Here is a 15,244-nt window from a genome sequence, read left to right as displayed (position 1 = left end):
CCTAGACTACAACAGGAATGATATCTTTCATTTAAAAACATTCCTTAATTCAATTTCATCCTGGAAAATAATGGCCTGGTTCTGATTTTTCAGATGCTGTTTGATGACGACCAATCAGAAAGCACTGTCAGGAGAGGGGGGAGGGCACTCATACATAGTTCCTAGGTGTGAAACACCTTCAGCTAGAAGTTCATTTCCTGAAACGGGTGATAATCACACCATCCTTGCCTGCCAATTTACCAGGGGTCTGATACAACAAATTCAGCCCTAGGTCCTTGTGACTGAAATAGTGGGCTGATCTACCTAGGTGACCTAAGCTACTAGAAGTAAGAATTTTTGCTCTAGGAAATAATCTAGGCTAACGGAAAATTTTAGGACTCCGAAATACATGAGTGAAATGGACATTTTTCAATACAGTGTTTTTGTCTTTCCTTAAAGCACAACGGATCACATCTAGTGAGAGACCACACTGCAACAGGCAGTACTCATGTAGGAGTCACTCTCAGAAACTCTACCACTAACTGGTAACACCCAAGTCCAGCACAACACACGATTCTAGCACAAAAGACTGGTAGACTGTTATGTACTGAATGTTTGTGTCTCAACTGCCCCCCACCCCATACCCGTGCGCCAGATTCACATATGGAAGCCCTGACCTCCACTGAGGTGCTATCTGCAGGTGTAGTCTCTAGGGCGGTCCTAAGGGTGGGGCCCTGACCTGGTGGCATTAGCATCCTTATGAGAAAAGATACCAGAAAGCTCCCATGTGCGAGCTCTTGCTTGCACACTCTCTCTCCCCCGCCATGTGAGCACAGAGGACTGGCCATGGGAGGACAGAGAGAGAAGGTGGCCTTCTGTAAGAGACTGGAAATAAAATTGGTCAGAACCTTGGTCTTCAACTTCCAGCCTCCAGAACTGTGCGAAAATATATTTCTGTTGTCTAAGCACCCCCGGCCTGGGGTATTTTGTTATGATGGCCTGGGCAGACAGGAGACCAGTGCACAATAGTAGCCAGTGGACCTGGAGGCTGACAATGTGTCTTGTCTCACGTGCATCGTCAGTGCCAGGACAGCTGGGCGCGTACTGAGGTGCAGGCTCAAACTTCAGCTCTGTCACTTATTGGCATGTTGTTCAACTTCTGTAAAGCTCAATTTCTCTCATGTGTAAGACGGCTGTTTGGGGGGGGGGGGGGGGATGAACTAAAATATTCTATCTGTTGTTATGATTTCCCGACCAAAAGAGAATACTTTATAACAATAAAAATTTTAAAAGCATGAGAACAGAACTGTACCATTTTCTTTGAAAATATTTTTTACCATCTTGAAGCAAATTAAACAAATAACCAAGTGAGGAAGAAAGAGCTGGATAACCCGTTCTAGAAACTTATCCTAAGGAAATAATCAGAGGTATAGGCAAAGATTTAGACACAAGGATATTCACCTGAAGCACATTTGAGGATACAAAACAAATGAAAGTAGCTGATGTCCAAAAATAGTAAATAAGGGTACATCTAATACAGTCTATTAGGCCAGTGTTATGTTTTCAGACGGCATGATATGGGAAAAATGTTCATGATGTTATATTATGTAAAAACAAGATACAAAATTACATATAACAATATAATTTTGTTTTAACAAGTCTACCTACCAAGACACCCTCCACTCACCCATCCGCCCATCTGGGATCCACTCTTAGAGAAGATGCTAGAATAGGCCTATCTTTGGGTAGTGGGATCGTGAATAATTTTTTTCTTTATCCCTCTGTGAATTTTCCATGTATGATTCTGACTGGTTTTATTTTTTCACTTATAAATCAAAAGTTCAAGTTCAGAACTTAAAAGGTAATCGTCTTACAGAGCCTTAGAGGCATGTCCTTTTCAGACCTCAACAGAGTAAACAGACCTGGGACACTTGCATTTTCCAAGTGTGGCTACCCAGTTATGACGGAGCCTGGGAAATCCTTTTATTATAATGTCTAATACAATGTTAAAAGTGACTAAAACGTGCGCACGTGTGTGTGTGTGTGTGTGTGTGTGTGTGTGTGTAAAACTCACTATTCCCATATAGAAAGGAAATGAAAACACTAACTCAGAAAGGTATTTGCACTCCTGCGTTCACAGAACCACTATTCACCAAAGCCAAGATTGGCAACAACCTAAGTGTCCATCAACGGATGAACGGACAAAGAAGTCATATACGTATGTATCTATATACCCCTAATAATAATAATGAAATATCATTCAGCCATGAAAAACCAAGGAGACCCTACCACTTAACACTATGGATGGACCTTGAAGGCATTATAGTAGGTGAAATAAGTCAGAGCAAGACAATGCTATATGATCTCACTTAGATGTGGAATTGAAAAAAACCAAAAGAACAAAACCATACTCACAGAAACAGAGATAAGACTTGTGGTTACCAGAGGCGGAGGGGGGAGGGGGGCTTGGAGGAGGCGGGTCAAAAGGCACAAACTTGCAGCTGTAAGGTAAGTAGCAGAGGTGTGCTGCACAGCACAATGGCCACAGCTAATACTGCTGTAGGATAGACAGGAAAGTTTTAAGAGAGTATAAATCCTAAGAGTTCTCATGAAAAGGAGAGTTTTTTCTATTTTTTCTTTTCTTTTTGTTGCATCTGTATGAGAAGAGGGATGTCAGCTGACCCTACTGCGGCGATCGTTTACCAACACATGTAAATCAACCATCGTGTATACACCTTAAGCTTACACAGTGATGCAGGCCTATTAGTTCCCAATAAAACTGGAAAGAAATGGATTCTTTTCAAAGAAACCCTTAAAAGAGAAAGATGGCCCCACAAGGTTTGTGCACCTGCCCCTCGATGGTCTCTGTGTCATCTGGGGCTCTCAGCTACTGCTCGGAGTTGGGTGACTGTCTCAAAAAGGGGGTGTTTTTTGCAGGAGCCCCAAACCAATGTTTCAGTGCAGACTCCCTAAGGGATTTTACTGACACTTTTAAAGACTTCTGGGAGAAAGGGAGAGGTGACATCTCTGTGATGGGCAGTATCTGCCAGCAACTGCGAGCAGAAATGAATGAACAATACATGCATTTATGAAGCATCTTTTAGAAGACAAAAAACGGGCGGCCCAGTGAATGAGTAGGAAGTAACAGGAACCACAAAGGAGCCACAGCTCTGACAGCTTTGTGTGTGTGCTCTTACTGATGGGCCACCAAAAAAGAGGTCCTAGGGAGGGAAGAGGGCACAAGCGTTTTTGCTGACATAAACGAAATGGTCCACAAAGAAGACCAGGGGATGTCTCTGGCCTGGCTAAGTGCCAGGGTAGCACTGCTCTTCCTACAAATGCAAATACACCATCTAGCTACTGTCTTTATCTTTCACAAAATCATTCATTTCCTGTCTGTTTCCTAGTTACGGGAACAATCACAAGCTTTAAAAATAGCTTGCCCTATATACCACAGCAGACAGTGCCCAATCTGTGTTTCAGGCCTGATGCCCTCACAGATAAGCTTTTAGCAGGCTGCATTTTAATTTTTTCAAGGGAATTAGATCTTACAAATAAGTGAATTATGTTGTCCCAATTTATGGCTAAATTTCTAGGTGAGAACACAGAAGCTGATGAGGTTATTGGACATTCTAGGCAATCACCGGCAGAGAAAATAGACTGTCCGCAGGAAGTGGCCTCGTCCTCAGAGACAGGGACTGTAACTCACAGTCAGCAGCTAACACCTGCTCGCGCAGCCTCACCTCAAGCTGCCTTGTCTATGGTTTAGCTAGACACGTGATCTAACTTCTGAATCGGCTCTACCTCCAGAGATCCTGGTTTCTGAAAATGGCACTTACCCTCCCAATCACCTAGGCTCAAAACACTGTTATGAGTCTGGACATCTTTTTCCTGGACCATAATATTCTATCAGTTTTTAGCTGCACAATCTCATTCATACCATCCCCTCTTCTATAGTTCCTTGAGCGCTAACAGTCCTGGCCTTCAACATGTCCTCTCTGGACACCTGCTCTAAGCTTCCACTGCCCCTGTCCCCATCAAATGCAGGCTATGTACCTTCCAGGATGATTTCTGAAGCACAATATGGATTTGGCCTAGAGAAAAAGCCTGCATTCTTGGGCTTGACATTCAAAGCTAAGCTACTGGTCCTATTTTCATACAACTCCCCTTCACATGTGCTTTTCCTCACACACACACTGAGCTACTGCTCTTTTATGCACCTAAGCTTTCCTGACATTTGCTTGCTCAGACTCTTCCCTTCACCCAGATGCCATCCACCCCTATTCCATCCCATCCCTCAATTCCCAGCTCTGACAGTTAACCTGGACTGTCCTGGTCAAACTAGCTAAAAGCAACCCCCCCTAACTTTTTCCAGTTGTGCAGCGTTTTGATTTAGGTATCTAAGGGAACAATTACATTTTATCGATGTATTCAGCACCTGGTACCTTGTCTTTAGCTATGCATCGTGTCTCTTCTGCTAGACTATGAACATGGAGGCAGAATTCATGTGAGTTATCTTTTCATTAACTCAAGAGGCTTAAAAGATAGGAAACAAATAATATCGAGTATTTACAGTACGCTCACAATCTCATACACATTATCTCAATTAATCCTCACAAGAGTCTCACAAGAATTGGTGTTCTCATTTTACGAAGAACAGAGGTTCAAAGAAGTTAGTCACCCTGCCCAAGTTCACACGGCTAGGAAAATACCGAGTCTATTTAGAACATACTCCAACACCTATGTTCCAAGATCTGCCCATTAATACGATCCTCTGGACATCACTTGATGCTCAGTATATAAAACGCGTATTAGAAGTGAAATAAGGGGCGCCTGGGTGGCTCAGTTGGTTAAGCATCTGACTCTTGGTTTTGGCTCAGGTCATGATCTTGTGGTTAATGAGTTCCAGCCCCACACTGGGCTCTGCACTGACAGTGTAGAGGCTGCTTGGGATTCTCTCTCTCCTCTCCCTCTCTGCCCCTGCTGTGTTCTCTCTCTCTTAGAATAAATAAACTTAAAAAAAAAAAAAAGTTAAGTAAGCATCCATCAAATGACAGAAGCTGTCATCTTCTATATATTAAAAGCCAACTTCATTCAGCACACAAGGATAAACATACCTCATTTAAACATATTCAAACAAGACAAAGAAAATGCTGGTCCAAAAGAGGTGGCCCATTATTTTGCAGCTACAGCGCATGCAGCAGAAAAGAGGTAATAATAACACAGATGGAAGCTCAACACAGTAATTATATTTCTGTTTTCAGAATTACAATTTGAAAAAAAAAAAAAAAAAAAAAAAATCCCATACCGATGAGGGATCTAGAAACCTGAAGAGGGAAGGGACTGCTTAAGGAAAGAGAAAGAAGGATTTTGGAAAGTACATATAAGGTCTGACAAGTTACGCAACAGCCATAACAGTAAGACCGCAATGAGAGCCAAGTTCGGCCTAGATATTTTTCTCACATTTCTGCAAAAAAACAACACTCCTGAGTGACTTGAGGAAATGACAAAGGTCACCAAAGCCAAAGTACAACACTCGGGGATGAAACTGAAGTTCCGGTCCAACTGCGAGCTCAGAGTCTCTCAAACACGTTCGTACCTTTGGTGTGTCAACACATTCTTCTTCCATAAAGGCTGCTTCTGCCTGACAGCTGGACGCTGGGAATGAAAAGGCCTCCACGTTGGATGCGGGAGGGAGGAGGGCAGACCGCATCAGCCGCACGTTTGGGGAGTGCACGGTCACCGGGAGCCCCACAGTTTGGGCCTGAAAATATGGCAAGAGCAGTTTGGGAACATTAATACATTCTATACCAATATACAAGATTCTTGGAATAACATAACTCTTCCTGGTACAATGAAAGAATAAGTAGTTGGAACCCCAGAAAAAATTTGATGAAACATGTACGTGGTACAGGTACTGATTTGAAGCAGTCTCAGGGAATTGTTCTACACATTTCATTCCTGTTCCACAGGGAGGTGCCTATCACACAGATGACAAGGAAGCTGGTCTCTGTACAGAAGCTAAGAAGGCTCTGTTTCTTAACTCAGCAAACATAGGTGGTCTATGTCCTCAATGCATCACTATGCAAAAATTATAAAGAGAGAAGCCCCTGTGTCTAGGAGCTCAAAACCGAACCAGGGGTAGGTACACACCCACACACCCGCACACCCACACCCCCACACACGCTGGTGGGGTGAGATGGTTATGTATTTCCTGACAAGGGTATGCGTGCAGAGGGAGAAAAGAGAAGTGGCAGCTACTTGGTGGTGACAGGAGTGTCCTCCTTCCAAGGAGATGTGCGGCCTGAACACAGCCTGTTGGCCCAGTGGAAGGAGAGATGCTTCTTGCTGAGCAGCTTATCTTCCGAAAGTCAACCTACTATAGAAAGCTCTGGATGGCTTTAAGCCCATTTTCATGTCTCCTCTGTTAAGAACTCTAAGTAAACAAGCATGATGAACTCTTCTTTCAGAACGTCATACAACAGAGAATCTTGCTTCTTCTTTTTTTTATTTTTATTTTTATTTTAGAGAGAGACACACACACATAATCTTAGGCAAATTCCACACTCAGCACGGAGCCTGACACGGGGCTCTCTATCCCATGACCCTGAGGTGAAATCAACAGTTGGACTCTGAACCGACTGAGCCCCCAGAGAACCCAGGCGCCCCCAGAGAATCTTTCTTTATGACAATTGGCACGAATCGATTTTAAAGATGAAACTACTGGATAATCCTACCCTCCCATCTCTTTAAAATTAGCAGAATAATTTATTTGAAGACTTTTGAATGTAACAGACACTGCCAAACGGTTAAGGAAACAATCATCATATTAGTGTCCAAAAGGCAGAGGAACAACCTTTTTCTCTGCTATACACTTGAAGGGACTTAGGGTGATGAATTTTAACTTCAAACAAATAAAAAGGAACAACATGGTGTAATTTTAGCTTCTCTCTTCCAGAGGCCTGGGTTTGATTCCTTGCTCCATTCCTCACTAACTGTGTGAACATTATCAGGTTACCTACCCTCTCTGAATCCTATTTCCTTCACCTGTATAAGAGGGCACAATTGCTATTTCACAGTGACATCAGGAGTGTAAAAGGTAACATGTAAGGTCTTTCAGTCAGTAATGTCAATTCTGCCTTTCTCCTTCCTTTGAAAGTTTTTTTTTTTTCTTTTTAAATGCTTATTTATTCTTGAGAGAGAGAGAGAGAAAGCACAAGCAGGGGAGGGGCAGAGAGGAGGGAGACACAGTATCTGTAGCAGGCTCCAGGCTCTGAGCTGATAGTTCATAAATGATAGCTCAGAGCCTGCCATGGGGCTCAAACCCACGAACTGTGAGATCATGACCTGAGCCGAAGTCAGACGCTTAACTGAATGAGCCACCCAGGCGCCCCTCCTTCCTTCTGAAGTTGGAAAATGGTTACAAGAATTTAATACAACAATTAGTCTGCAAATAAATACCGTTTTGTTCTCAAATATTATTTAATGTTTCTCCGTTAAAATTTTAGGTTGATGGTTTTTGACGAAATATACCTTATACTTAATATACTTTGAACGTATTTAGAATATGCTTTATATTTGGTTCGTTCCAACATTAACATCATTAGATATGCTGCATGAGACAAAGAATACAATAGCAACAATAGCAGGGACGCCTGGGTGGCTCAGTCAGTTAAGTGTCCAACTTCAGCTCAGGTCATGATCTCACAGCTTGTGGGTTCAATCCCCACGTCGGGCTCTGTGCTGACAGCTCAGAGCCTAGAGCTTGTTTTGGATTCTGTGTCTCCCTCTGTCTCTGCCTCTCTCTCACTTGCACCTTGTCTCTCTCTATCTCAAAAAATAAACATTAAAAAAAAATAGCAATAGCAAAGTGTTGGTAAAAAGAGAAAAAAAAAACCCCAAAAACAAACAAAAAACAGTGTAAACTGTTCTGAGCATGATAAAGAGAACAGCTTTTCTAATATCATCAGTCCTCATGCTTATATCCCAGGCCACTCTTGAGGCTAAACAAGTTTTTTTCCCTTTCAAAGATTAGTCATTTTAAATTAATTTTTTTTTCAGCCCCATGTCACAATATAAAATGTATACTTCCTAATAAGAATATTTCATGCACTCTTCTTACTCTACTCATCATTTTTTCGATAGAAGGCTAAAGCTGAATGTTAATTTCTATTTCCCAAAATTCTTAGGTTGCTCCTCGTGTATGAAAGTAGTCTAAGCTATTAGGGCAAAGCATTACCTAAATGATATGGTGCTGGAAATGAGTACTAACACGATAACTAGGATGTGCTGTTCATTCTCAGTCACCCCTCTTAGGAGCTGTGACTTTTTAAATGGCAGGATCATGCTGCACCAGACCAAGTGAACACATTTTCCTGGACAACTTTCATGTCCAACCTGGATTCCAGCAGCCTACTGTGGACTTGGTGTGGACAGACAAAAAACACATTTTTGTGTGACTACCAATCACAGGAAATAGGATGGAAGGTTTTAACGGTCTACTTTTTAGGATTCTTGCAATCACTGAGGGGATTAAATCGATCTTTCTGGAACAAGGTAGGGTGTAACTATTCAAATGGCATGCTCGGCACTGTAGACTAAAGAATGTGTCATTATAATAAATAGATGGATGACTAATGTCCCAGGGAAGCAGACGTTACCAGTTTCTCCAAGAGTGGCAACAGACAATGATCATGTCCAACTAACTGTAATGACTTTTTAGACCTTATGTTTATGGTCTTGATTCTCGTGATTTTGTGCTCTTTTAGGACCATTAAAATGAAAATCATGTTTTCTCCTATGGGAAAATCTTTACTGCTCCAATAGGAATGTGCCAGTTATGGACAGACTGTGTGTCCTGTCCACCTCCCACACCTCCAGTTCCCCCCCTCCCCCTCCCAAATCCATATGTTAAAGCCCTAACCCCCAACACAACTGCATTTGGACAGAGAGCCTTTCAGGAGGTAATTAAAGTTACATGAGGTCCTAAGGGTGGGCTCCGAATCCGAAAGGACTCCTGTCCCTCTAAGATGAGGAGGAGACACCAGGGATCTCTCTCTCTCTCTGCATATGCAGAACATAAGCTGTGTGAGGGAGGGCACACAGAGAAAGCGGCTGAGAGTTCTCATCAGAAATCAACCCTGATGGCACCTTGACCTTGGACTTGCGGCCTCCAGCACTGTGAGAAAATAAATTTTTGCTGTTTAAGCCCCTCAGCCTATGGGACTTTGTTACGGTGGCCCTGGCCAACTACAGGACGCCTTTCCTTACAGTTGTGGAGGGCAACCTCTAATCAGTAAGCAGAGGAGTACTAGGATGAGTGTTTCATTCTCATCTACTTACAGTTGATAGAAACCTGGAGCAAAGGACTAGTAGTTAGGACTCGTGAGAGAAAGGCAGGACACGTATCGTCTCCAAATTGTTGCCTGTCGTCAACTAGATGTTAACATCTCTTGCAGAGTATATGGCAAATATAAGTACTCTAAATCATTATAAGATAGGAATCTCACTGTTTTCCAAGTAGTAATAATGGGTACTTTATCACTATACCATTAATTCTTTACGGGCAGGGACTGTTTCCTGGTACAGAAGAAGGACTCTATTTGCTGAACTGAGCTGCAGGTAGAAGTTAACTGATTGTATCTTTGTAGCAAACTTATGAAGTAGGTGCTTCTATTTCCAGTTTATATTTCAGGGCACTGCAGGATATGGAACCCAAGGTCTGTGTGATTCCACGGCTCGTGCAATCTCTGCATGGGATCATGTGGTTTCCTTAATTTCTTATCGTTTCACCAACTATAACTGATTTCTCACTTCTTTATTTTAAAAAGAAAATTTTTTTTAATGTTAAATTTTGAGAGAGAGAGAGACAAGAGTGGGGGAGGAACAGAGAGAGAGGGAGACACAGAATCCGAAGCAGGCTCCAGTCAGCACAGAGCCCAAAGTGGGGCTCGAACTCATGAGCTTTGAGATCATGACCTGAGCTCAAGTTGGATGCTTAATCATCTGAGCCACCCAGGTGCCCTGATTTGCCACTTCTTTAAAACAATACAACAAAGAATTAAAGGGAGAAGCCTCCACTAAAACTTTGAGCCCAGGGAAATCTATTTTTTTTTTTTTAACAAGTTCAACAAACCATGAGAATGTGAAATCTCCTAGGGAAGGGAGCATCTTCTTGAGCCCAGTGCCTGCTGCTTAGCATCCAGAAGGCACTCTGGACAAGCCTACTGAATGAACACTGAAGACTTCTACTTCAATTAGACACATTTTTAAGTCTCAGTAAGTAGCTTTCTATGACAATTTGGGTCAGTGCTTAAAATGAAAGTAACTCATGTGGTGCTTGGTAATAAAAAAAACATAAGAAGCTACGTTATAGATCTGAACTCTCAGCCAAATCAGACATAACTTGAGCTCTCCCAGGGAATCTTCTTTAAGCTTCGGTAAGAAAGGCCATCATGTGCAGTAATACGCACGTGCTCAGGGTCAATCATTTACATAACCCCATCCCCTGGCCTGTGTACTGTGAGCAAGAATGAAGAGACCTGGGAGGGAAAGCCTGCCACAGCTTTGGGGGGCCTTTCCTGCTTCCTACCCTGCTCCCTGTCAGCATTTCCCAGAGGGGGGCGGTTACCACTACACCTCACTGTTACTCCCCCAGCTTAGAATTTTCATTGTATCCCCCTCCTGTCTTGAAAGCAATACCATTCAACTCTGGAACTTTGAAGGATTCCAAGCGCTCAGAGAGAATCTGACCCAATATTTGGAACTCTGTCCATACGTGACATCAGTATCAATATTCACTAAAGTATGTATAACAGTGTATATACCATTTGCCTACTAAGATCAAGATGATCTTAGTTTTGTTAGGTCCTCCCGCCTCACATGTTCTGTAGAAGCCAATGCAAAATTGTACTAAATTCTGTAAACTTTGTTACACTGCCAAACAAGAAATATATGGCCAGAACTTCTGCTCCTACTTGTCCTCTGAACAAAGCAGGCACTCACAGAAGCCAACGGGAATCCTGGTAGATCATCTGAATGAACCATTCCTCTCCTCAGCCTCTATGTGGCTGATTTCCCAGCTCCCTTTAGCCTCGGCCTCTATCCTGGGATCCAGCTCTTCTTCCTCTCAAGCAATGGAGTCCGGAGTCCGTGCCACCCCTGACTCTCCCAGCCTCGGGCTTAAGAAAGGGATCATTTCCAAGTCATGGCTGTTCCTTCCTCCCTAACATTTATTACTTTATAAAATAAACATTTACGGAACACGCTCTAAGTGTTGCACAATTATCAACTAATTTAAACATCAGAACATTCTATGATTACTCCGTTTTATAGATTTGGAAACTAAGGCACAGAAAGACCTTGAGAAACCTTCTGAAGGTCAGGTAGCAGGAGGTGGCCCAGTCTGGGCTTGCTCCATAACGACTGCTTTAACCACCGTGTTACGGTGCCTCTGCAAACCACAGCCGAGGGCGTCCAGTGCCCCCACCAGCAGGTCTTAGGTCAAGCCTACGGTATTTACTACTCGTCTCCCAACTGCTCTCTCTAAAGTTCTTCTCTTCCCTGTCCAATCTTTCCTTCCCAATGATGTCACTGATTAATAGATTAAAGCCGGGATATGATTTTATCACTTTCCTGCTGAAGTCTCCCACCGTTCCTCCTAATTTCCTGAACTGTAAGTAAACTCTTTACCTTGGCATTGGAAGCCCTTCACAGCACGGCTCCAACTTTTTCATTTCCCTGGTATGCTTCGGTTCCGGTGGGCTACTCAGAGCCTACCCTGCCCTTGCACACTTGAGTACTTGTGCTCGAGCTGCTTCTGCGGCCTCCATACCAGGCCTCCCACTATCACTACCGCCCCTGCCCCCACCTCCACGTCCCCGAGGATTCCAGATCCGTCAAAATGCTGTCTCTCTCACAAAGCCTTTCCATTCAGAAGTGTCACTTTCTCCTCTGCCCTTAGTTCTTGTCCTGCATTTATCTCTTTCTGTTTCGAATGACGGTTATTTATGATGTTGTCTTACTTTGCTTTTATACTGTAAGGTCTCTGAGGCCATGCCTGGGTTTCGTACATCCTATCCCCTATCGTACCTAATAATAGGAGCCTGCACGCAGTGAATCTGCAATAAAGATCTGTTACATGGAATCAACTATATAGGCCTATTACATTAATTCTCACAATAAGTCAGTGATTAAAAAAATGAGAAGTCTCTTAAACCAACTGAAATAAAATTAATCCTTAGAAATAGGAAGATGTTAAAACATTTGAGAATCTAATAATGACAGGCAGAAACTTTACAGAAAAACAGGGTAGAGGATAAATCCTAACCCTTTGTTGTACTACAAGATGAAAAATGTGTCAAATATATGAATAGGCACCTGAGAGATGAGACCACTGGCTAATATGGTGTTACCTTGGCAACTGTTTGTTCAGCCACGGTACTGGGCCGACGCTGGCGGGCATCCAGTCTCTGCTCCACAGGAAAGCTGCTCCTGTGTGATTTCAGACGCTCCACCAACAAGTAATAAATGGCAGCAAAGTGGTTATAGCTCTTGTTCTGTAAAGACTGAAAGAGAAAGCAAGTGCTGAAGTCAAAGAAGCATGAAAACCAATCCAATGATGTACATCTTTCTGAAAAAGGAGGGAAGAAACCATGTGTTCTTAAACACAATGAACAGTGTGTCTCAAAATAAAAGCTGTTCCAGAATTTAAAATGAGGGGTGCCTGGGTGGCTCAGTTGGTTAAGCGTCCAACTTTGGCTCAGGTCACGATCTCGCAGTTTGTGGGTTCCAGCCCCATGTTGGGATCTGTGCTGACAGCTCGGAGCCTGGAGCCTGCTTCGGATTCTGTGTCTCCCTCTCTCTCTGCCCCTCCCCTGCTCATGCTTTCTTTCTCTTTCTCTCTCAAAAATAAATAAAAATTAAAAAAAAATTAAAATGAAAGAGAGTTTCTCATATTGATTACATAAAGGGTGATACTTTTAAGTGACTCGCTCTTCTACATTCACAGGCTCCATTTATTTCTCTGCATTCAGAAGAAAATACCACCACTTTCTCATGTAGGAAGTCTGCAATGGGGTTGTGAGGTTCCGTCTCCTAGCTGTAACTATGGTGTAAAGTCAGTTAGCAACCTGAGCTCAGAGACTCTAATTCCTTAACTTCAACACAAGTCCAAACTATTGCAAACTCTGAAGTGAATGATTAAAGTCTTTGGGGAAATTCCTGGTGATTATTTTGGGCTGGAGAGTAACATTTGGATGGGAGATTGAGAGACACTGTGTCTCCGTTGTTAGGTAATTTTTTCCCCTTGTTTTTGCAGTCCCACCCTCTTGAAAGCTTGAAAATAAAGTTGCTTCCCAATTTTTCACACCCCTCGCCGGCCAGCTTCCCCAGGACACTAACTGATGGAGGAACAACAGCTCCCCTGCTTCTCACCCCTCCCGACAGCCAGCGCGGGTGCTGTGCAGGGCACCTCGGACGTAGAGCACCCCTGACAAAAATCACAGGCCTGTGGGACTGCACCTACAGCTGCCATTCGAAATCTACCTCATGGACAAGGACACAAACACATTGCTGAGCACATGATGAGCCAGGCAGGAAAGCCAGTCTGGTTTTGCTTAATGGCAGCACGGTTTGGAGCACTTGATATTCCTAAGAAGCATTTTGTGTTCTTTCTCGCTGTGCTTCCTCCATAAAAGCACTGTTTTTTCCTGTTGTGCAGGTAATAAAAACGTATTTCCCTATGGATACGCTACCTACCAAAGGGCAGAAATCAAAGGGATGAGGAACTTCCAAGATTCATGACTCTCTCGGTTCTATGACCCAAAGAACTTCCAATTCTGGAATCCAGCTGTTTTTGCCTTCTCAGTTTCTCCAGTTCACAACCTAAATCCTGAACCTGATGCCTACTCTTGTGGTTTCCTGTTCAGCCCTCAGCCTTGTTCCCTATCTGTATGTATATTTATTCTCCATAGAAAGTAGCTTATGACTTGGATAAAACTCTACCCTTCCCCTTACAAGAAATTTTCTACTTTGTTAAGTTCCCATCTTTGTCTTTTTTCAAACCTACATAAACTACCTCTTGATTTTTTGGCAGATGGGGCAAAGGGAAGAATTTATATATTGAATAAAGAAGCAAACATGAAATAGCCTGATTTCAATCCTCAGGGGAAGCTGGACACGCCGAGGTGATGGGAATGGTCATGCTCTAACACCAGGATGGTGGGTGTGGACACAAGCTTTCATGTTACTGAGCACAGGAGAATCCTAAGATCTCTTCAGTCAAATCTCTCATCACTTTACCTCAATGGTTTTCTGCTGATCTATTCCAAGGCTGTGCATCAATCGCAGAACCTGCTCATTAAATTCCCCAATGGATGGCTCATTTTCTTGCCCTTGTGGATAGAGAACAGGTCTCTGAACAGGAACTTCTACAAGCATCCATTTATGCTCCTTGATTTGAGCTATGGTTAGCCGTTTGGACGGGTCTAGGACCAACATCCTTCGAATAAGGTGCTCACAATCTATGGAAACACAATGTTACAAAAGTCACGTAAATCATCTTGTACTTCAGGGTATTGGCTTCAGTCATGTGACTTTGTACAACAGCATTAATCTCTGTATCCTCCACAGTGCCCACTGGAAAGCAGAAGTTCAAATGAATACATGAAAGCCAGTTGTATTTGTCAGTTTCACGTGGTGAGTGTTGACACAAAAGTAACCATCACGTGAATGAATACTTAAGAAAAACAGGAGGGTGTAGGGCTGTCCGATTCTGTGCTAAATGAACCCTTCCATCGTATTTCTCAACTGAAAAGATCTAGACATGGACTAAGATTCTGCTGAGGACAAAAACAAGCCTTCTTCCTAGAACGAGCACATAAATGGATCCTGAGCCCCTTCTGAGGCTGATACATTAAGGGTAAGTGAGTGAGGCGAAAGCTCTCTGGCAGACTGTTGATCTCCTCTCCCCATTGGTGTAGCTGAGAGAAACGCACGGGAAGCGTTATTCACCTGTGATTACATTTCAGAAACTGCACTGCTGTGACTCAGGCAGCAGCTAATTCTCAGAGCTGACACCATGCTCTCTACCAGCCCACGTGACCGGCCTTATACCCTTCACTAGGCGCCAGACACCCCGCAAGGTGCTTTACAGAGATTAATTCAATTAATCTTCACAAGGCTCTTACAAGGAACCACTGTTATTTCCATTTTAAAGACTGAGGAAGCACGGACAGGTGACATCACTTGTCGATGTCAGACCGCC

At 43.1% G+C, this 15,244-nt stretch overlaps 1 protein-coding gene across 1 annotated transcript in view; it reads right to left on the bottom strand.

Annotated features, from left to right (window-relative positions):
• Positions 1-15,244, bottom strand: part of SIK2 (salt inducible kinase 2) — a 118,102-nt gene that overhangs the window by 6,271 nt on the left and 96,587 nt on the right. Inside the window, exons 7-9 of the mRNA XM_042906942.1 lie at positions 14,281-14,501; positions 12,393-12,545; positions 5,579-5,743 (exon numbers count right to left, since the gene is read on the bottom strand). Coding sequence (XP_042762876.1) covers positions 5,579-5,743; positions 12,393-12,545; positions 14,281-14,501 — 539 coding nt within the window. The remainder of the gene's footprint in view (positions 1-5,578; positions 5,744-12,392; positions 12,546-14,280; positions 14,502-15,244) is intronic.

This window comes from Panthera leo, chromosome D1, assembly GCF_018350215.1.
Source record: "Panthera leo isolate Ple1 chromosome D1, P.leo_Ple1_pat1.1, whole genome shotgun sequence".
Lineage (NCBI taxonomy): Eukaryota > Metazoa > Chordata > Mammalia > Carnivora > Felidae > Panthera > Panthera leo.
This window is presented reverse-complemented; position numbering and strand designations above follow the sequence as displayed.